Here is a 23,949-nt window from a genome sequence, read left to right on the forward strand (position 1 = left end):
CACTTAACTTCTCTGGGCCTCAGTTCCCTCATCTGTAAAATGGGGATGAAGACTGTGAACCCCCCGTGGGACAACCTGATCACCTTGTAACCTCCCCAGCGCTTAGAACAGTGCTTTGGCACATAGTAAGCGCTTAATAAATGCCATCATTATTATTATTATTATCATCTGTGCCCTCTGGGCATTTGATATTCACCCCACCCTCAACCCTACAACGCTTACGTACATCCCTTTAAATAACATATGACAAATTATTTATATCGCCCTTCTAGACTGTAAGCTCTTTGAGGGAAGGGAAAATGTCTGCCGACTCTTATACTCTCCCAAATGGTACAGTGTGCTCTGGCGCATAGTAAGCACTCAATAAATAACACTGATGAGGAGACTGGGTCAGATCCAATATGGCACAGTACCACGGCCCCGAAACAGGATGCTCGGGTTCGAGAAATCACTGATTTCTTCACAGCAGCACAGACACTCACCCCACCCCCAGCCCCACGACACTTACACGTCCATGCGTCCCGAGGGACGAGGACTGTGTCCGATTCCCACCTGCCCAGTCTTTCCCATCACTTGGTTCAGTGCTCTGCACGTAGTAAACGCTTAACACATACATACTACTACTATTACACTCGGCCGCGACTCCTGGTTGATTTATTTTAACGTCTGTCTCCCCGGCTAGACCATATAATAATAACAATAATAATGATGGCATTTATTAAGCGCTTACTAGGTGCAAAGCACTGTTCTAACCACTGGGCAGGTTACAAGGCGATGAGGTTGTCCCACGGGGGGGCTCACAGTCTTCATCCCCATTTTACAGATGAGGGAACTGAGTCCCAGAGAAGTTAAGTGACTTGCCCAAAGTCACACACCTTGAAGGTAGGGACTGAGTCTACCCACGGTATTGTACTGCATTCTCCCAAGGGCTTAGTCCAAGGCTCTACACAAGTGCTCATTATTATTATTATTATTATTATTGTGGCATTTTTGAAGCACTTACTAGGTGTCAAGCACTGTTCTAAGCCCAGGGGCAGATCCAGGTTAATCACAGACCCTGTCCCACATGGGGCTCACGGTGAAAGGAGGAGAGAGAACAGGTATTGACTCCGCAATTAATCAATAAATACCACTGACTGATCTCACGTGTTCACTTTTGTATGCCCAGGAGGATAATGAGAGCCTATGGACACAAAACAGACTAATTACTCATGTCGGCAGAGAAATGCAACTTGAGGGCTGTCACCTCACTGACTCCTCTCTTCATGCTCAAGACTCCCTCAACCAAGAAGGCAAGGTATTCCCGCTTTGGCAGAGATCAATCAATCCATGGCATTTATTGAGCGCTTACTAGGCACTAGTAGTGTACTAGGCACTCGGGAGAACACAATCCAACAGATTTGGCAGACACGTTCCCTGCCCACAACGAGCACACCGTCTAGCTATTACCAAAAGCATTTGGTTCTCACAGAATTGTATAAGTGTTGGGGTAGACACTGCAATAAGTGTCACATAGTAAGCACTTAAATACTATTAAAAAAAAAAAGAAATCACAAGTTTTCGGACTGGAGGGACCTTACAATCTAGAGGAATAAGGCAGAGAGAGAGATAAGGCTTAAAGCATTCACAATCAAGAAAACAACAGAATAAAACCTCTAACCCAAATGATGGATGGTAGTTCCAGGCTGGGAAAGAGAGAGCGAATCCACTGTGACCCATTTAAAGGCACCTCAATGATGGCAGCGTGAATGGCCTGAATGTTTGTACACTAAACATCACAAGATAAGGATAGCCTTGATCTGCAGTTTCTGAGGGCCACAGCCTCTTCCAGGGCTGCTAACCTCAGCTGACGTTTCCCCGGTGTCACCGGGAAGCTCGATCACACCACTTGACGTTCTGGGATAAACCTATCCCTTCCCCGTTTTTACTCGCTCCTCCCTCGCATCCGGAAAAAAAAAAAGGGGGGAAAGAGAAAAAAATCCACCAGCCACGACACGGGGAGGTTAATCAACGCTCGTACTCGTGTACGATGCCCAAAAGTGGTTTGGCAGAGATTTAGCAGAGGAATCGAAAACTCAGAGACTCGCCTGGAGTGACGAAGATCTTGCTGTTGACCCAAAGACGAGAGAAAATGGGTTCCCCTCTCTTAAGGGCCGAGCTAGCTTTGAATAGCTTGATTTCTTTGCTGGCCTCTGGACAATAATAATAATAATAATAATAATAATGATGGCGTTTATTAAGCGTTTACTATGTGCAAAGCACTGTTCTAAGCGCTGGGGAGGTTACAAGGTGATCAGGTTGTCCCTCGTGGGGCTCACAGATTTAATCCCCATTTTCCAGATGAGGTAACTGAGGCACAGAGAAGTTAAGTGACTTGCCCAAAGTCACACAGCTGACAATTGGCGGAGCCGGGATTTGAACCCATGACCTCTGACTCCAAAGCCCATGCTCTTTCCTACTGAGCCACGCTGCTTCTCTTTAAGGCAGTGTGGCCTAATGGAGAGAGTGTGGGCCTAGGCAAACAGAGGTTTTGGATTCTACCTAATCCTGGCCCTGCCGCTTGTCTGCTTTGTGACTTTGGACAACTCACCTCACTCTTCAATGCCTCAGTTACCTCATCTGTAAAATGGGGATGAAATCCTACTCCCTCCTACTTGGACTGCGAACTCCATGTGGGACCTGCCCGGCTCCGCCATTTGCCTACTGTGTGCCCTTAGGCGAGTCGCTTCACTTCTCTGCGCCTCAGTTACCTCATCTGTAAAATGGGGATGAAGACTGTGAGCCCCCCGTGGGACAACCTGATCACCCTGTAACCTCCCCAGTGCCTAGAAGGAAGCGTTTAATAGGAAGCGCTTAATAAATGCTATCGTTATTATTGTTACCAACCCCGGGGCTCCGTGCAGCGCCTCGCAGACAGCAAGCACTTAACAAATGGCCCGGAGAGAGGAGAAAATGTCAGATTGCAGATGGGGAAGCCAGTGCTTTGCACATAGTAAGCGCTTAATAAATGCTGTTATTATTGCTCCTGGGAGTCACTGAAATTGAGTGATCAGACGAGCGTGAGTCTGAAGCGGGAAGAGGAGGAGAGCAACAAATGAACCTTGAGGAAGCGGGGGACGGTGGGGGGGGGCAGAAAAACTGGTGAAAGGCCGACAAAAAGCAGCCAGAGAAGTTGAGGCCCTCCCAGAGAGGAACGTACTACTAACACCATGGTTAGATAGCGTTTCTAGGAAAAGGGAGCGGTCCACGGAGCCCAAGGTCCGTGCGAGGTCGCTGAAGGCTAGGAGAGAGGAGAGGCTGTTAGCTACGTTAAGGTGGTCGGCCCCGGTGACCTTGGTGAGAGCAGCTTCGGTGGAGGGAAGGGGGCTAATTTGGGGCCGTAGAGGGACTAGGAGAAGAGGTGGGGGGGAGGACCCACTGAGTCAACCCATTGAGGAGTAGGGTGGGAATGGGAGCAGGGAGATGGGGTAAGAGCTGGAGGGCTCGCTGCCATCCAAACCTGGCTTTTTTAATGATAGGTGAGAAGAAAGCGGGTCAAGCAATCGTATTTATTGAGCAACTACTCCGTGCACACCACCGTACTAAGCGCCTGGGAGAGTGCAATAGCCCCAATAATAATAATTATGGCATCTGCTAAGCACTTACTATGTGCCGGGCGCTGTACTAAGCGCTGGGGTGAATGCAAACAAATTGGGTTGGACAAAGTCGTGGCTCAGTGGAAAGAGCCCGGGCTTTGGAGTCAGGGGTCATGGGTTCAAATCCCAGCTCTGCCAATTGCCAGCTGTGTGGCTTTGGGCAAGTCACTTCACTTCTCTGGGCCCCAGTTACCTCATCTGGAAAATGGGAATGAAGACTGTGAGCCCCCTGTGGGACAACCTGATCACCTTGTTACCTCCCCAGCGCTTAGAACAGTGCTTTTCACATAGTAAGCGCTTAACAAATGCCATTATGATTATTATTATTATTAACTTCTCTGTGCCTCAGTTACCTCACCTGCAAAATGAGGATGAAGACTGTGAGCCCCCTTTGGGACAACCTGATCAGCTTGTAACCTCCCCAGCGCTTAGAACAGTGCTTTGAACATAGTAAGCGCTTAATAAATGCCATTATCATTATTATCATTATTATTAAAGTCCCTGCCCCACATGGGGCTCCAAATCTTAATCTCCATTTTATAGACGTGGTAACTGAGGCCCAGAGAAGTGAAGTGACTTGGCCAAAGTCACAAACAGCAGGCAAGTGGCAGAGCTGGAATTAGAAGCCAGGACTTTCTGACTCCGAGGCCGGTGCTCTATCCATTAGGCCATGCTGCTTCACTACTACACCCAATCCCTGCCCTCAGGGAATAGTCCATCTGGCAGGGCAGATATTAAAATAAATTACCGATAGGAGCAGCAACCTAGCATACAGATATGGTACGTATGGGCTGTGTGGAGAATACCTAAGTTTTTAGGGGGTAACTCGCCGAGACTTTGCCTGCTGTGTCACCTTGGGCTTCTTCACTTTACTTCTCTGACATGTTTTGTTTTGTTGTCTGTCTCTCCCTTCTAGACTGTGAGCCCACTGTTGGGTAGGGACCGTCTCCATATGTTGCCAGCTTGTACTTCCCAAGCGCTTAGTACAGTGCCCTGCACACAGTAAGCACTCAATAGATATGACTGAATGAATGAATGAATGTGCTTTCCAAAATTCAAGCAAATCCACAGCAGTTATGAGAAGGGAATCAAAAAGACTTCCTGAGTGACTCTCAAAGGATAATACTGAAGCAGTGAGGCCTAGTGGAAAGAGCACGGGCCTGGGAATCACAGGACCAGGGATCTAATCCCACCTCTGCCATGCACCCGCTGTGTGACCTTGGGCAAATCAGTTCACTTCTCAGTGCCTCAGTCTCCTCATCTGCAAAATGGGGACTCGATACCTGTTCTCTCTCCTTCTTAGACTGTGAGCCCCACGTGGGAACTGATGATCCTGTATCTACCCCAGTGCTTAGTAGTGCCTGGCAAATTCTAATCCATTAACATATAACCACTGTTGTCATTATTATTATTATACACCACAGTCCTAAACTTTAGTCCTTTAAAACAGTCTTACCTAACATACAATTACTGCACGCTGCAGCTATAAGTACAGATTTATAAACAAATCCTTGAACTCTGCTCCCTTTCACGTCAGGTGGGAACTCAATCTCAACCCTGCACGGCGAGCAATCCATTTGTAAAAACAGTCAGTGCCGCAAGACGGAAACGCTGTTAATATATATATATATATATATATATATATATGTTTGTACATATTTATTACTCTATTTATTTTACTTGTGCATATCTATTCTATTCATTTTATTTTGTTAATATGTTTGGTTTTGTTCTCTGTCTCCCCCTTCTAGACTGTGAGCCCACTGTTGGGTAGGGACCGTCTCTATATGTTGCCAACTTGTACTTCCCAAGCGCTTAGTACAGTGCTCTACACACAGTAAGCGCTCAATACGATTGACTGATTGATATATGGTTAGGTCTGTACATTGCACACCATATTAATCTCAAGGCCCTAGAGTTTTGTTCCCGGGCAGACGCGAAAATACTGTCATCGAAACAGAAATGTGGCAAGAATCTGATTAAATTCTCGCCGCTCCATACCCAACTGGGAATTCTAGAAATGAACAGAAAAATCCACCTCCCTTGGGCAGGGAATGAGCTCTGCTAGTGTGGTCCCACCCAAGGAAAACAAGATAAAGCGTGCACCCCCCCCGTTTGGAAATTGGGAATCGATTCCGCCAGGCTATTCCCCGAAGCAGACGCCCTCCATAATGACGGTCCCGTGAGCCCACTGTTGGGTAGGGACTGTCTCTATATATTGCCAACTTGTACTACCCAAGCGCTTAGTACAGTGCTCTGCACACAGTAAGCGCTCAATAAATACGACTGATTGATTGATTACCCATGCGAAGCCATCTTGGGGCAGGCGGCTGTGTTGTTTAGGAGGTGACTCCTACTTGGACAGAGCACAGGCCTGGGAATCAGGAGGTCATGGGTGAGAAGCAGCGTGGCTCAGAGGAAACAGCAAGGGCTTTGGAGTCATAGGTCACGGGTTCAAATCCCGCCTCCGACCATTGTCAGCTGAGTGATTTTGGGCAAGTCACTTAACTGTGCCTGGCACACAGTAAGCACTTAAAACACCACTTTAAAAGCAAGAACAGAAAGTTTTCAACATCTCCTACACACTATCAAAGTTTTCTAACACATCCCTGACCTTTAAATTAGAAGAGTTTTGAGTCCCAAAGCACATCCTGTCCATCTCTCTACAACAGGGTCTTTCTCGGAAAACTTACCTGTCTCAGAAACATATGTGACTGGATCGCGCCTGGAACTTTTCCGGGGTTTGGACAGCAGCGGCGGTTTTTCCGATTGCTTTTTGGAATGTTTTACTGGCACCGTCTCCTCTGGTTCCGAATCTGTGTTTGGGATTGGATCGCAGTGATTAAAGCAGGAAGGGAAGTGAGTCAGCGAAGAGTTTCATTTTTCAAGAGAGCCCTTTCAGGCAAACAGCTTGACACCTCTGTCAAAGTCCTCCAATGAAGCTTTGGGGTCCTTTTTTATGGTACTTGTTAAGCACTTAGGTGTCAAATATGTGCCAGGCACTGTACTAAGCACTGGGATAATAATAATAATAATAATAATAATAATAATAATAGCATTTATTAAGCGCTTACTATGTGCAAAGCACTGTTCTAAGCGCTGGGGAGGTTACAAGGTGATCAGGTTGTCCCTCGTGGGGCTCACAGTCTTAATCCCCATTTTACAGATGAGGGAACTGAGGCCCAGAGAAGTGAAGTGATTTGCCCAAAGTCACACAGCTGACAATTGACGGAGCCGGGATTTGAACCCATGACCTCTGACTCCAAAGCCCGGGCTCTTTCCACTGAGCCACGCTGCGAATAATCAGGTTGGACACAGTCCATGTGGGACTCAGTCTCAATCTTCCAGATTGTAAACTCAGTGTGGGCAGGAAATATGTCTGTTACATTGTTATACTGTATTCTGTGCTTGTCCCGAGTGCTCAGTACAGTGCTCTGCATACAATAAGCACTCAATAAATTTGATTGATTGATGGATTTCACAGATGAGTTAACTGAGGAACAGAGAGGTAAAGTGACTTGCCCAAAGTCACCCAGCAGACAAGATGGGATTCGACCCCAGGTCTTTCTGACTCCGAGGCCCGTGCCCTATCCACTAGGCCACGCTGCTTCTCATTCTCTGTTCTTCTCATTCTCTTTTAGACTGTGAGCCCACTGTTGGGTAGGGACTGTCTCTATATGGTGCCAACTTGTACTTCCCAAGCACTTAGTACAGTGCTCTGCACACAGGAAGCGCTCAATACGATTGATTGATTGATTCCTTGTCACGCTCTGCCCCTGCCCTCTCCAAAATCAGCGAAAGGCCTGTGAATGCCTGTGCTGAAGGCATTCTGTTGGCAGAAGGGTTTGTGTCACGAGCCGCTCTCGGCCTGCTCGATCCAGGAGCTGAACTAAATTCCTCCTCCGGTTCCTTGCCCAGATCAGAGAAGCCGCAACCTGTTTCTAGGATGGCTGCAGAATGGAGCCCGTAAAGAAGCCCTAAACTCCAACGAGGCTGGTGACCCTGTGGCAGCCCATTATCGGCACTCTGGGGAGGAGAGGCAGTAGACTCCAAACCAAGCAAAACAAACATGATGGCCTGTGGTATAACTTCATTTGATTTTTCTTTTCAAGCGTAATAACGGTAATAATAATGCTAATTATTAAGCACATACTACGGGCCAGGCGCTAAACTCTGGGATAGACACAATACAGTCGGCTCGGACACAGTCCCTTTCCCACATGGGGGCTCGGGCTCTAACAGACAAATTGTGAAGGCGAGGAGGCTGTGAAGCATTTTTGCACCGTTGTACACAGACAGAGCAGGAAGGAAAACAAAAGACCACTGTAAACCCACAAAAATGGGTGGGAAAACCCAATTTACACAATAATCGTCTACTCTAAAGGAGCTGCTAGTCTCTAAAGCCTCCTCAGCCCAAAACCCTACTACTTTTCTCAGGAAAGTGTAGAACTATTTTAGCTACCTTTAGATTAAATTTCTGGTACTATTCCACTTCCACCACCAAGTATGTGGTTGCTTAAAAGAAGTCAACAAGGGAAAAGAAAATGTTTTCTGGTCTACTTCACGAAATTGCCACTGTATGGAAAAACAAAGTAGCGCACTGCTTAGCTGCAATATTTGTGGCACTGCAATTTAAACACATTTTACACTGGGATTCTTTTCCTTCTTTTACAATCCGTGCAAACTTGTACTAGAGAAACATCACATAAAACCACATTAATACTCTGCTATGAAACGAGAGGAGAAAACTGGGGAAAAAAAACAAACAAAAAAACCTATGTATCTCTTCTAGAAGCCTCAAAGCTGGACTGAGGCACAGAAAGAAATGAGGGGAGAGAAAAACACTGAAAAACAACACGACCGAGTGGATAGAACACAAGACAGGGAGTCAGAAGGACCTGGGTTCTAATCTCAGCTCCTCTACTTGTCTGCTGTGTGACCTTGGGCAAGTGACTTAACTTCTCTGGACCTCAGTTACCTCATCTGTAAAACTGGGATTAAGACTGTGAGCCCCAGGGACTGTGTCCAACCCAATTTGCTTGTATCCACCCCAATGCTTAGCACAGTGCCGGGCACATAGTAAGCACTTAACAAATGCCATTATTGTTACTGTTACTATTATTAATTAAACCGTGAGCAGGAAAGTAGTCACATACCCTATCTTTTCTTGAGTAAAGGAACTCTGGAAACATTTTTACTCCAGCACTTAATACAGTGCCTGGCATATAGTAAGCACTTAAATACCATTTAAAAAACACCACCACCAGTTATGTCATAACACCTTGTGAAAATCAAACTTGAATTTAAGTTGTTGTTACACTTTCAAGATGCATCATGAAAACGCCACGTTTCAATCACAAAACCTACCTCACACCCCAGCTGTACTTGGTTGACCCAAAATTAGAAATCTGAAAAGTCCTCAAAATAATTACCTGAGTCATAGATAATCCGCTTTTTCTTGTTTGAATGCCTTTGCTTTGAGTCATCTTCATTAGGCGACTTTTTTACCTAAAAGTAATAAAGACCACGGTAAACACAAACTGACTACAAAAAACAAAATCCCCCAAGCCTCTGACGGTCTCCAGACACCCTTACAAACACCCATCACTTAAAAAAAGGGGCAAACACCACACACTCTGGCGATGAAGGAAACGGGGATTCCAAACTTTGAGACATTCCACTGTCCCAAATGAAGCGGACTTTTCCATCTTTTTTTTCGAGGCTGGTTTAAAGATGAGAATTTAACCAGAGCTGGCTCCAACTCATTCTGTGTAAACACACATCAAGGCAGTGACCCTGGTTGCTTTGCAGAGACGTAAACTCGGGTGGAAAACGATGCACGGAATTTGCTTTTACCTTAGTGGTCCTAACACGATTCCCTCGGGTACTATAAAGAGGACTTGATAGCCAAGGCGGTCAATTGGGTTCATTAAACGGAGCAGATACAGACAGGCAGGGAGACGCCGAGAGGCAGCCGTCCTTTTATGTTGCCGGAGGTCTGAGAGAGCAGCCGTTTCCAGCTACTGTGCCCAAGGAGGGTCTAGTGGCTTCTGCATTGGCCTCCTCACCTCTCCCCACCTGCCTGGACTCAGCTCAGCTCTAAAACCATCCCGGAGCAGAGCTGGAGACTGAAAAACCCCCACACCTGTTCCCATGTCACTTCCAGGGACTGACCGGCTCAAGATAAGACTAATATCCGCCTGGTTCCCTTAAACATGGATCTGCCCGTGTGAGATGTGCTCCGGGCAGATTTGGGAAAACACTGGATTCTTTTTTCCAGGAAAATGATTTTCAAAAAAGGCCCATCTAGTACAAATACAGCCATGCAGTTTGTCTTTTAATTTATCTGATGTTCACAACTTGGTTTCAGCATAGGGATTTTCAAAAGTCCACCCCAAACCAAGAGAGGTGGCCACGACTTCCTCCAACCACCCTTTTACTTCCATTGCCAGAGGCCCGATTCCAGGCTGGTTGGGTCTTGGGCCTGCCCTGCCCAGAACTGTCTTTATTTTAAACTGTGAAACTCACACGGTAACGGGAATACTGACCTTGATTTCCTTTGCTCCTTTTTTCACTTTGGATGTGCTCTCATTAAGCTTGGTTTTCTCATTCCTCACTGCCTCCTTTCCAGGTTTCTTTCCCGTAGGTACGACCCCAAAGAATTTCCTGATATCCTAAAAAGTGGAGGGAAGTTTGATAAAACAGTGAATTCTCTCGAGACGCCAATTTAAAATGGTTTTTTCCTACTCATAATTTTACTGCCAAATAAGTGACAGTAAGAGTTTTTCTTCCTCAGGAAGCAGTGTGGCCTAATGGAAAGAACCCAGGTCTGGGAATCAGAGAATCTGGGTTCTAATCCCAGCTCCACCACTTTTCCGCCAGGTGACCTCGGGCAAGTCACTTCACCTCTCTGTGCCTCAGTTTCCTCATCTACAAAATAAGGGGTTCACTGCCTGTTCTCCTTCCTACTTGGAATGTGAGCTCCATGAGGAACCTGATTATCTCGTATCTACCCCAGCACTTAGAACAGCGTTTGGCACCAAGTGCTTAATGAACACCACAACTATTACCATTATTTTCATTTTTGTGGGACTTGGTGCTACCTGAGTTGAACTTTACTTGCCTTAAATCTTGCAGAATTCTCTGTCTCTGGCCAAAGAAAGACAAGAAAAAGAAGTCTTGATCTTTTCACTAAATACAGCATAATTAAGGGAAACGCTACAATGCTGGGTAGTGAGACACTGGTAACAACAATCTGAAGAAACGTGAGGCAAATCGTTCCTAAATATGGAGAATTACATATGCTTCTTAAAACACCTAAAACTGTTCTTGTTAATGAAAACGAATTCCACTGACAAAATATTTTCACCCAAGTAAACCATTCACTTTCTCTCGTCCCCCATTCACATTCCTCGCTTAATTTTTAGATGTCTGTGTCCTACTTTTCTGTTTCAAGGCAAATGCGTCTTTATTGCGTCTTCGTCACCCTGCCACTCTTTTCTGCAATAACAATGTCATTTCTAGGCTCAAAAGCACATATATTTCTAGACTGTGACCGTCTCTATATGTTGCCAACTTGTACTTCCCAAGCACTTAGTACAATGTTCTGCACACAGTAAGCGCTCAATACGACTGAATGAATATTTAAAAAATCATCTCCAGAAGCACCTGCCACACAGGTACTTACTGAGTGCTCACTATATACAGAGCACTGTACTATGTGGTTGGGAAAGTCCAATACAATGGAATTGGTAGCCATGTTCCCTGCCCACAAGGAGTTTACATCCTGTAAGCAAGGAAATGAACATTCAATTGTATTTATTGAGCGCTTACTGTGTGCAGAGCACTGTACTATGGCACAGTGAAGTCCACAGCTCTAAAAACAATCAAGGGCCTGGGATTCCGAAGGCCCTGGGTTCTGATCCCGGCTCCGCCACTTTTCTGCTGTGTGACCTTGGACAAGTCACTTCACTTCTCAGTTATCTCGTCTGTACAATGGGGATTAGGGCTGTCAGCCCCACGTGGGACACGGACTGTGTCCAACCTGGTTACCCTGGATCTGCCCCAGCACTTGGAACAGTGCTTGGCACAGAGTAGGTGCTTAAAGGCCACAGTTACTATTATTATTATTGTCACCAAGGATTTTGTTAACCATTAAACGAGAGTAAGCTCGATGGCCGGAACTGCATCTCTGGCTCCCGAGGCACTCTCCCCTGTGCACGGGAGGTGCTCAATTGATGCTATTTATTGAGAGCTTACAATGCGCATTGCACTGTTCTAAGCACCTGGGAGAGTCCAATATGATTCATTAAAGGACTATTTATCAGGAGCAGTGAAATGCCAAAGTACTATTTTACCGGCTTATGTCGCTAAGGTTTTGGTCACTGTTGCACTTTTGCTAGTTTTTGCTGCGGTTTCCCCTATATTCTCACTCTTCCACGAGGTGGGAGGAGGAGGCTGGCACTCCCCAATGAGATTCTGAGGCCCGGCCTCAACTCAATCAAGCAATCAATCAATCGTATTTATTGAGTGCTTACTGTGTGCAGAGCACTGTACTAAGCGCTTGGGAAGTACAAGTTGGCAACATATAGAGACAGTCCCTACCCAACAGTGGGCTCACAGTCTAAAAGGGGGAGACAGAGAACAAAACCAAACATACTAACACAATAAAATAAATAGAATAGACATGTACAAGTAAAATAAATAAATAAATAAGTCATTTCCTTGTATTTCCCTCAGCACTTAGCGCACTGCAAATGCTGGTGATCATGAGGATGACATTAGTGACGATAATGCCCAGCCTGAGGCAAGGAGGCCCAACTCCTCCAAGAGGCCTTCCCTGACTAAGCCCTTCTTTCCTCTCCCCCCACTCCCCTCTGCATCCCCCTGACTTGCTCCCTTTATTCATTCCCCCTACAGCACTTTTGTACGTATCTGTCATTTTACTTATTGATATTAATGTCTGTCTTCCCCTACAGACTGTTTGTGGGCAGGGAATGTGTTCATTGTTATACTGTACTCTCCCAAGCATTTGGTACGGATTTTTGCACACGGTAAGTGCTAGTTCGACGACCGAATAAATGAATGGTCTAATGTAGGCCGGAAAAAACACCATCAAAGGAAATTTAGAGCAGAAATGTCTGTTCAGAAGCGCCGTCTAATTTGGGCATTCTGATGCAGCATTTCGCAGCTCTGACCCAGTTAGCAAAACCACACATGTGGCTTACCCTCTCTCCACCAATCTGAGGGGGCTGCCAAAATCTTTGATCTACACCTCTCCTGCTACAGAGGACATTCTTGAAATGGAAAGTGGAACCTAATCCCCTGGTATAATCACTGAGCCCGGACTGAACCCAAGAGAATCATGGCTTTTTTCCCTACTGATTGTCTTAATAACTTTCTATTGACTACAGTCTTACTGTTAAATGAGCAGAAGCAGTGTGGCCTAAGTGGCTTCAGAGCAGGCCTGGGAATCGGAAGGACCTAGGTTCTAATCTGAGCTCTGCCACTTGCCCTCTGTGTGACTCTGGGCAAGTCGCTTCACTTCTTCGGGTCCCAGTTCCCTCATCTGTAAAATGGGGATTAAAGACTGTGATCCCCGTGTGGGACAGGGACTGTGTCCAACTTCATTAACTTGTATTTATCTCAGTGCTTAGTACAGTGTGTGGTCCATAGGAAGTGCTTAAATACCATTTTTAAAAAAATCACTTTTCAGCTCTATTATTAACCATGAAGTTTCTTGGACGCACCCTGAAATGCAACAATTCCTTTGGCAAATGATGGCACTAGAGTTGCAAGAAAACAGCTTTCCTCTTGTTTATGGCCACTTACCGATCTTCAAGAAAATGATCAAAACCTGCAGACCTAAAAAAAAACCAGACAACTGCCATCTGTGAACACTTGGCCCAATTCTGTGAGTGGGATGCAAACAGGCCTGGTCTAGTGCAGAAGAGACAATTGAACAATCACTAATATTAGACCGTAAGCTCCTTGTGGGCAGGGAGTCTACCAACCCTTTGTAATGTGTGCTCTCTCAAGTGCTCAGCACATAGTCAGTGCTCAATAAATACCATTGATGATGATTTATTGAGCACTTACTGTGAGGAGAGCCTCGAACTAATAAGCTCTTTGGAGAGTACAACAGAGCTTTTCTCTAGATTGCAATCTCCTTGAGGGCAGGGATCATGTCCAACACAACAGCAATAATAATTATTAATCATGTAATAATGGTACTACTTGTAGTATTTGTTAAGCATCTGTTCTGTGCCAAGCACTGTACTAACTGCTGGGGTGGAGACAAGGCACTGGTCCCACATAGGGCTCACAGTCTAAGTAGGAGGGTGACCAAGTATTGCATCCCCATTCTGCAGGTGAGGGAACTGAGGCACAGAGAAATGAAGCGACTTGCCCAAGGCCATACAGCAGGTAAGTGGCCGAGCCAGCAGTTAAGGGGCAGAGGCAGGATTAGAACCCAGGTCCTGGGACTCCCAAGCCCGTGCTCCTTCCACTAGGCCCTGCTGCTTCGATGCGGTCTACTATCGTACTCTCCCAAGTGCTTAGTACAGTGCTCTGCACACAGTAGAGGCTCAATAAAATACGATTAATTGATCAGAAGGCATAATCCCTGCCCACAAGGAGTTTACCATCTAGCAGAGGGGAGGGACACCAAAATAAATTACTGCTCCCTCCTTCCTGTAGAGTATAAGGATGTGTGGGTAAGTACGAGGGGGAGGAAGTGGGGGCGGGCGGGGAAGCATTCATTCAATCGTATTTATTGAGCGCTTACTGTGTGCAGAGCACTGTACTGAGCGCTTGGGAAGTACAAGTTGGCAACATATACCCCAGTGCCGCTGCTTACAAAAGGAGGGTAAAGGTCGCCCGCCATCTCTAGACTGGGAGCTTCTCGTGGGCAGGGAACGGATCCACCAACTCTGTTGTCCTGGCCTCTCAGTCAGTCATTCAGTCGATAGTATTTATTGAGTGCTTTACCATGTGCAAAGCACTGGACTAAGCGCTTGGGAGAGTAAAACAAAATGACTGACACATTCCCTGCCCACAATGAGCTTACGGTATACAGCACTCAACAGAGTGCTTTGCACACAACAGAAGTGATTGAACAGAACTCCAAAAGGAAGGAGAGTTATACTGTTATTGTTGTTATATAATATATTGTTATATTGTTGACCCCAGCACTTAGCACAGTGCTTGGTGCATAGTAAGCGCCTAAAAAATACCATTTTAAAAAACTGAGTATACGACACAGTTTATGAGCCGTAACAGCAGGACCAGGCTAGCATTAACTCAAGGCAGGTTACATTATTATTATTATTATTATTATTATTATGGTATTTGTTAAGTGCTTACTGTGCATAGTAAGTGCCTAAAAAATACCACTTTAAAAAATTGAGTGTACGACACAGTTTATGAGCCATAACGGCAGAACCAGGCTAGCATTAACTCAAGGCAGGTTATATTATTATTATGGTATTTGTTAAGTGCTTACTATGTGCCAAGCACTGTTCTAAGCACTCCACAGAATGTTTTGTTCTAGGGCAGCAGGATTGAAATAAAATATTCCTATGTCTCCCGGGCTCACTTGTAGAGTCAAAAGTCGGCAACAGACGCTAGCACTAGAGTCCCTTCACCTAAATCAGGTGACAATGAGTGAAGGATTGTTTAAATCACGCCTCAGATTGCATTGTTTCTAAAGGGGTTTAAAGCTGCAAAATGGCCAGTTTGATCACCGGGTACAGGCTTATCTTTCCTCCTGTCAATAGCCTAAATCCTAACTCCAGCAAGAGTTCACCTTCAGAAAACTCCATCTACTTTCCCGCTCTGGCCCTGGCCTGCTCTGTGACCTTGGCTAATTCTACTTCACTTTTCTAGGCTTGTCTAGCACTTGTAAAATGGTGATAAAGCTCCTCCACAACCTCCCTTAAATTGTGGGGAATGATTTTCTAAACTGCAGAAGCACTGGTCCAGCCCCTAGGCCAACCAGCCCAATCAATCAATCAGTTTATTGAGCACTTACTATGTGCACAGCACTGTAGTAAGCCCCTTGGGAGAAACGTGTGGCACAGAGTAAGCACTTAAAAATTACGGTATTTTTTTATTTCAATTGTGTAAACAACTGAAAATAATCGGTAGCAAGCACTGACATGCCTTTATTATTGGTATTTGAGACCGTTTTCCTTACAAATGATCTCACAAGCCAATTAGACTGTGAGCCCACTGTTGGGTAGGGACTGTCTCTATATGTTGCCAATTTGTACTTCCCAAGCGCTTAGTACAGTGCTCTGCACATAGTAAGCGCTCAATAAATACGATTAATGATGATGAATAATAGCCCAAAACATACACATTTTTCAAATCTGTACTTTGTTGATGTCTTCAGGGTTGAATGGGTGCCAAAATGTTTCCTGGGAAACCCGCATGAACACTTGAGAGCCAAGGGAGAGCCATGGGATTTCACCACTCAACTCCAGGCCTCTCCTTGCCTTTTTTTTTTTAATTATTTTTATTTTGGGTCAAGTGGCACACGTTAAGAGCTATGTACCAGGCACTGTACTAAATGCCCGGGGACGTCACACTCACAATCCCGGGCAAGCGGCATAAGCGGATGACAACGCGGCCACCATTTTGCGGAAGCAGGTGGATTCCCTACAATCCCACGGCACTTTTCCGTGGATACCCTGGTATCCTAAAATTGCTTCAGGGTGTCCAGGTGTGAAGCCTGGCACCGTCCCGCTTGACAGCAGGAGGCTCAGCATGGTAAATTAAAAACAGACAAAGAGCACACACCACAGCCGGGAAGGGACAGGCCAGCTGAAAAAACGGACGGTCTCGTATAACGCTGGATGAAATGTCCACCCTATGTATATGTTTGTACGTATTTATTACTCTATTTTATTTGTACCTATTTATTCTATTTATTTTATTTTGTTAATATGTTTTGTTTTGTTCTCTGTCTCCCCCTTCTAGACGGTGAGCCCGCTGTTGGGTAGGGACCGTCTCTATATGTTGCCAGCTTGTACTTCCCAAGCGCTTAGTACAGTGCTCTGCACACAGTAAGCGCTCAATAAATACAATTGAATGAATGAATGAATGAAAAGCCCACACAGACCCACCGCTGACAGGAATTGTCCTTCTGGGCTAGTTTAGTTTATGTTGCCAACTTGTACTTCCCAAGCGCTTAGTACAGTGCTCTGCACACAGTAAGCGCTCAATAAATACGATTGATTGATTGATTGATTTAGTCTTGGGTGCAGTACTAAACTCAAGATAAATTTCTGGGAGGAAAAAAATAATAATAAAACGGGAAAATGAAGGCTGAGAATGAAAACACCTACCAGTAAGAAAACCCTGCTTTTTTTTCTTAATGCTGGTGAAATCAACCAATAAACCGAGTTCTATTTATCTAAAAGGAGAAGTGTAAGCAAATAACAGTACTATATCCATTTTCCTTTGAAGCGTGCACATTTGCGCAAATGCAAAATCAGAAGGGACCGTCTCTACGTGTTGCCAACTTGTACTTCCCAAGCGCTTAGTACAGTGCTCTGCACACGGTAAGCGCTCAATAAATACGATTGATCATCATCAATGGCATTTCCTGAGCGCCTGTCGGGTACAGGGAACTGTACTAAGCACTTGGGAGAGTTGGTAGACACGTTCCCAGCACTTGGTACAGTGCCTGGCACACAATAAGCGCTTAATACCATCATTAATGCTATTACCTCTGCCCAGTAAAATGACTACACCTGAGCAGCGTCCCAAACACACAACTTTTGGTTCTGCCGTCCTATATTGAGATGATCAGAGACTTTCCTATTTCTCTCGCAAGATCTGTTTTCAAACCGCCGGCACACAAAGAGAGAAATCCACCTGTGGAGGGAAAGTTCCCAGGCTCCGTCCGGGGGCCAGTCACCAATCTTATAAACCACCGAGTTGTTGGCTGTGCCCAACTTTGATATAACCGTGTCAGGATGAAACTGGTTTAATAGGTGATGATAGTGGTGGTAATAGTATTTAATAAGCGCTCAGTGGAGGCAGAGCACTGTTCTAAGATATGACACACTAACCCATTAATAATAATAATACTATGTGCCAAGCACTGGGGGAGATACAAGGTAATCAGGTTGACCATTGGAAGATGTACAGGTCCACTGAAAGGACCCTTGCAAATGAGGCATGAGATGGACAGCAAATAACAATAATAATAATGGTATTTATTAAGCGCTTACTATGTGCAAAGCACTGTTCTAAGCGCTGGGGAGGTTCCAAGATGATCAGGTTGTCCCACGGGGACAAATGAATCACACCGACTGCAGGTTTGGGCAATGGACTCCCTAATGTGAACTACTCCTTTAGGAGGAGAAGAGGGAGGGGGAGAAGGGAAAAAAAGTGCTGGGAAGGGGGAAGGGGGGAAGGAAGGAAGAAGAAGGAAGGAAGGGGGGAAGGAAGGAAGAAGAAGGAAGGAAGGGGGGAAGGAAGGAAGAAGAAGGAAGATCCTGGAAGAGGGAAGACCCTAGAGGGAGACCCCAGTTGGGGGGAGAGGAGGGTTCCTGGGAGAGGGAAGATCCTGGAAGGGAGGGGGTCCTAGTGGGGGAAAGATCCTGGGAGAGAGAAGACCCTAGAGGGAGACCCCAGTTGGGGGGAGAGGAGGGTTCCTGGGAGAGGGAAGATCCTGGAAGGGAGGGGGTCCTAGTGGGGGAAAGATCCTGGGAGAGAGAAGACCCTGGAGGGGGACCCCAGTTGGGGATGGGGGGGGGTTCTTGGGGGAGGGAAGACCCTGGAAAGGAGGGGGGTCCTACTGGGGGGGAAGATTCTGGGAGAGGGAAGCCCCTAGAGGGGGACCGCAGTTGGGGGAAAGGGTGGGGGGAGATTCTGGAAGAGAAGACCTTGGAGGGGGGCCCCAGCTGGAAGGAGGGAAGACCCTGGAAAGCGGGGTGTCCTAGTGGGGGAAGATCCCGGGAGAGGGAGGACTCTGGAGGGGGACCCCAGTTGGGGAGAGGGGGTGCTCCTGGCGGGGAGGAGACCCTGGAGGGTTGGGTGGGGGGGCCTAGTGGGGGGAAGACCCCGGGAGAGGGAGGACCCTGGGGGGGGGGGTACCCCAGTAGGGGGAGATGGGGGGGGGGTTCTAAGGGGAGGGAAGGCCCTGGAAAGGGGGGAAGATCCTGGGAGAGATTAGAACCCGGGGGGGGTGGGGGACGGTTGGGGAAAGGGGGGGCTTCTGGAAAAGAGAGAAGGCCCCGGAAGGGGACCCCCGTTGGGGGGAGGAAAGACCCTGGATGAGGGAGTGTCCTAGTGGGGGACGGTCCTGGGAGGGGGAAGGCCCTGGGGGGGGGTGGGGGGGGACGGACCCCAGTTGGGGGGAGGGAAGACCCTGGAAAGGGGGGGGGGTCCTGGTGGGGGGGGGGAAGGTTCTGGGCGGGGGAAGGCCCTGGGGGGGGCGTTACGGGGGGGGGAGGGAGACGTCGGGAGAGGGGAAACCCGGGGGCCCCCGGGGGAGGGGGGGAGGGGGGAAAGGGGGGAGGGGGCTCACCATGGCGGGCGGCGGGGGGGCGGAGGGGTCACCGGGGGTCACCGGGGGTCCCGCTCCATTGGCGCCAACGACGGGCCCGAGGGTGGGACGGGGAGGAGGAGGAGGAAGCCTTGGTGGCGTTGTTGGCGTTGGCGGCGGCGGCGGCGCTCCGGGATGACGCCGGGGCCCGGGGGGCGGGACGGCGGGGCGCGGGCGGCCGAGGGAGGGGGGCGGAGGGAGGGGCCCGGGGCCGGGAAAGAGGGGCCGGGGGCGGGGGCGGGGGGGGCCCGGGGGGGCCCGGGGGGAGGGGGCGGGGGCGGCGCCCGGAGCCCGGGCGGTTTGTTTGTGTCGGGGCTGGTGGGGCCGCGGGGGAGGGGGCGGGGCCGCGCGGGAAACTCGGGGCTGCGCGGGAAAACTTCACTGCGCCTCACGCCGCGCGCACGCGCATCCTCTCTCTCCCTGTCCCCCTCTCCCTCCCTCTCTGTCACACCCCCCCCCCCCACCACCGTCTCCCCCGTTCTAGCCCGTGAGCCCGCTGTTGGGTAGGGCCCGTCTCTAGATGTTGCCAACTTGAACTTCCCAAGCGCTTAGTCCAGTGCTCTGCACGCAGGAAGCGCTCAATAAATAAGATTCAATGAATGAATGAATCACGGGCCTCAGTGGATTCTCTCTCTCTCTCTCTCTCTCACACACACACACACCACGGGCCTCAGTGGATTCCCTCTCTCCCTCTCACCCCCCCCCCCCCCAGTAGACTCTCACAGATACACACATGACGGGCCTCAGTGGATTCTCTCTCCCCCCCCCCCCCCCAACCAGTGGACTCTCATACATACACACATGACGGGCCTCAGTGGATGCTCTCTCACCCCCCCCCCCCCACCAGTAGACTCACACATACACACATGACGGGCCTCAGTGGATTCTCTCTCTCTCTCACACACACCCACACCCCAGTAGATTCTCACACATACACACACCACCGTCTCCCCCTTCTAGACTGTGAGCCCGTTGTTGGGTAGGGACCGTCTCTAGATGTTGCCGACTTGGACTTCCCAAGCGCTTAGTCCAGTGCTCTGCACACAGGAAGCGCTCAGTCAATACGATTGATTGAATGAATCACAAGCCTCAGTGGATTCTCTCTCACCCCCCCCCCCCCAGTAGATTCTCACAGATACACACATCACGGGCCTCAGTGGATTCCCTTTCTCCCTCCCTCTCTCTCACCCCCCCCCCCCACCACCAGTAGATTCTCACAGATACACACATCACATCTCCCCCTTTTAGACTGTGAGCCCACTGTTGGGTAGGGACTGTATGTGTTGCCAATTTGTACTTCCCAAGCGCTTAGTACAGTGCTCTGCACATAGTAAGTGCTCAATAAATACGATTGATTGATTGATTGATTGATCACGGGCCTCAGTGGATTCCCTTTCTCCCTCCCTCTCTCTCACCCCCACCCCCCACCAGTAGATTCTCACAGACACACACATGACGGTCCTCAGTGCATTCTCTCTCTCCCTCCCTCTCTCTCACCCCCCCCCACAACCAGTAGATTCTCACAGACACACACATGATGGTCCTCAGTGGATTCTCTCTCTCTCTCTCTCTCTCCCTCTCCTCTCTCACCCCCCCCCCCCCACCAACCAGTAGATTCTCACAGATACATCACGGGCCTCAGTGGATGCTCTCTCCCTCTCTTCTTTCTCTCTTTTTCTCTCCCTCTCCTCTCTCACCCCCCCCCCCCCCCAACCAGTAGATTCTCACAGATACATCACGGGCCTCAGTGGATGCTCTCTCCCTCTCTTCTTTCTCTCTTTTTCTCTCCCTCTCCTCTCTCACCCCCCCCCAACCAGTAGATTCTCACAGATACATCACGGGCCTCAGTGGATGCTCTCTCCCTCTCTTCTTTCTCTCTTTTTCTCTCCCTCTCCTCTCTCACCCCCCCCCCCCCACCAGTAGATTCTCACAGACACACACATGACGGTCCTCAGTGCATTCTCTCTCTCTCTCTCTCTCTCTCCTCTCTCTCCTTCCCTCTCTCTCCCCCCCCCCCCATAATAATAATGATGATGGCATTTATTAAGCGCTTACTATGTGCCAAGCCCTGTTCTAAGCGCTGGGGAGGTTACAAGGTGATCAGGTTGCCCCACGGGGGGCTCACAGTCTTCATCCCCATTTGACAGATGAGGGAACTGAGGCACAGAAAAGTGAAGTGACTTGCCCAAAGTCACACAGCTGACACTTGGCAGAGCCGAAATTTGAACCCGTGACCTCTGACTCCAAAGCCTGGGCTCTTTCCACTGAACCACGCTGCTCCCTCTCTCTCTCCTTCCCTCTCTCTCTATCCCTGTCTCTGTCCCTCTCTCTCTTCCTTGAGCACTTACTATGTGCAGAGCGCTGTACTAAGCGCTTGGGAGAGTTCAACACACTATAACAGACACATTCCCCACCCACAAGAAGCTTACAGACTAGAGGGGAAGACAGACATTCCACACAACAGGGCTGTGGGGCTGAGGGAGCTCAATCCCATCAAAATCCGGTTGTAGACGTTCGAGTCCCAAGAATCCAGTTCTTACCTGGGAAGAGATCATTTGCTGGGAAACTAGTTTCCGCACCATAAATTATCATGGAGGAATCAAGCGTCGGCCTCCTTCTCAGATGTCCGCAAAAATAATCGTGATGAAGGGACGTTTTTCCAGCAGCGATGACACGGGTCAAATAACTGAAAGGTTAGAGCTGCGTGGTTGCCAAGAGAAGCATGTGAAAGCACTGAGATTTACTTTTAAAATATTTTTTCAGCATCAGGAGAATAATAATAATAATAATAATAATAATGGCATTTGTTAAGCGCTTACTATGCGCGAAGCACTATTCTAAGCGCTGGGGAGATACAAGGTGATCAGGTTGTCCCATGTAGGGCTCACCGTCTTCATCCCCATTTTACAGATGAGGGAACTGGGGCTCGGAGAAGTTACGTGACTTGCCCAAAGTCGCACAGCAGACACGTGGGGGAGCCGGGATTAGAACCCATGATCTCTGACTCCCAAACCCGGGCTCTTTCCACGGAGCCACACTGCTTCTTTTGTTGTGCCACAATTACAAAATTTTTTGGCATTTCCTGGAGACCTAGAACCCGTGCCCATTTTTTGCAAGAAAAAGTGTTCTGACTTTCCATAACAAACCTTACAATTCCCTCTTCCCAAACATGGGATTTTTTTAATTTTTTTTTTAGTATTTGTTAGGCGCTTACTATGTACCAGGCACTGTACTGAGGGCTACGGTAGAAACAAGGTTGGGCACAATCCGTGTCCCTCGTGGGGCTCACAGTCTTAATTCCCATTTTACAGGTGAGGTAACTGAGGCGCAGAGAAGTTAAGTGACTTGCCCAAGGTCACACAGCAGACCAGTGACAGGGCCAGAATCAGAACCCAGGTCCTTCGACTCCAAGGCCCCCGTTCTTTCCACTAGCCCACATTATTTCTCAGGCTTTCCTGGACCCCACAGCTCAGACCTCCCCAATGCGGTGGAAACTCACAATCAATCAATCAATCAATCAATCGTATTTATTGAGCGCTTACTATGTGCAGAGCACTGTACTAAGCGCTTGGGAAGTACAAGTTGGCATCACATAGAGACAGTCCCTACCCAACAGTGGGCTCACAGTCTAAAAGGGGGAGACAGAGAACAGAACCAAACATACCAACAAAATAAAATAAGTAGGATAGAAATGTACAAGTAAAATAAATAAATAAATAAATAAACAGAGTAATAAATATGTACAACCATATATACATATATACAGGTGCTGTGGGGAAGGGAAGGAGGTAAGACGGGGATGGAGAGGGGGACGAGGGGGAGAGGAAAGAAGGGGCTCAGTCTGGGAAGGCCTCCTGGAGGAGGTGAGCTCTCAGCAGGGCCTTGAAGGGAGGAAGCATAACCACCACGCTCAGATCTTTTCTCTTAAAAAAAATTTCATTTTGATTTACAAAAATTTTCACCTCTGAATCCTCCTTGATATCTGTCAACTCTCAGTGTAAAAAGTAAATCATTCCATTGTGAAACTGGTAGTATCGACAGCAGGTTTAGCAAGGAAGAATTGAACTTCAAAACAGAAATCTAGTGACACTGTTCCGTTCGTTGGGTCCACACGAAACCTGAATATTATCAACGTGACGGGAGAACTTCATCCGACATCTGTTTTTCTACAAGTGCTTAAACAAGGCAATAGTGATTGTGGAGAAGGAAATATTTAAAAGAGTAGACCGCCTTTATTAACCTCCCTTTAAGCCAATTTTTCTTACAGATTAAATTGTAAAAATCACCCTCTTGTAGACTGTAAGATTCGTTCACCATATATTTGAAACTTTGTTTTCCCCCAAGTGGGCAAAAGCCCAAAATATTTTCATCTCCCTTAGAAAATCAGTTAGAAAAATCGACGTGTGGCATTGTCTCCCCCTTTTAGACTGTGAGCCCACTGTTGGGTAGGGACTCTCTCTATATGTTGCCAATTTTTACTTCCCAAGCGCTTAGTACAGTGCTCTGAACACAGTAAGCGCTCAATAAATACGATTGATGATGATGATGATTTTTTACCCGAATCACGAGACCGACACTTTTAGAGCCGCTGAATTCAAAATGCAAGTGATTGGAGGCTTGTTTTGATTCTGACAGGATAAGAAACACCTTCCCATACTCAAAAGAGTCAATCAATCAATCAATCGTATTTATTGCGCACTTACTGTGTGCAGAGCACTGTACTAAGCGCTTGGGAAGTACAAGATGGCAACATAT

The 23,949-nt window shown here is 47.7% G+C and overlaps 1 protein-coding gene across 1 annotated transcript in view; it reads right to left on the reverse strand.

Annotated features, from left to right (window-relative positions):
* Positions 1-19,253, reverse strand: part of RFC1 (replication factor C subunit 1) — a 59,439-nt gene extending 40,186 nt beyond the window's left edge. Inside the window, exons 1-4 of the mRNA XM_038752519.1 lie at positions 19,177-19,253; positions 10,184-10,309; positions 9,068-9,143; positions 6,329-6,451 (exon numbers count right to left, since the gene is read on the reverse strand). Of these exons, the coding sequence (XP_038608447.1) occupies positions 6,329-6,451; positions 9,068-9,143; positions 10,184-10,309; positions 19,177-19,179 (328 nt within the window). The 5' untranslated portion in view covers positions 19,180-19,253. The remainder of the gene's footprint in view (positions 1-6,328; positions 6,452-9,067; positions 9,144-10,183; positions 10,310-19,176) is intronic.
* Between the last annotated feature and the right edge of the window lie 4,696 nt (positions 19,254-23,949).

Source organism: Tachyglossus aculeatus, chromosome 10 (assembly GCF_015852505.1).
Source record: "Tachyglossus aculeatus isolate mTacAcu1 chromosome 10, mTacAcu1.pri, whole genome shotgun sequence".
NCBI lineage: Eukaryota > Metazoa > Chordata > Mammalia > Monotremata > Tachyglossidae > Tachyglossus > Tachyglossus aculeatus.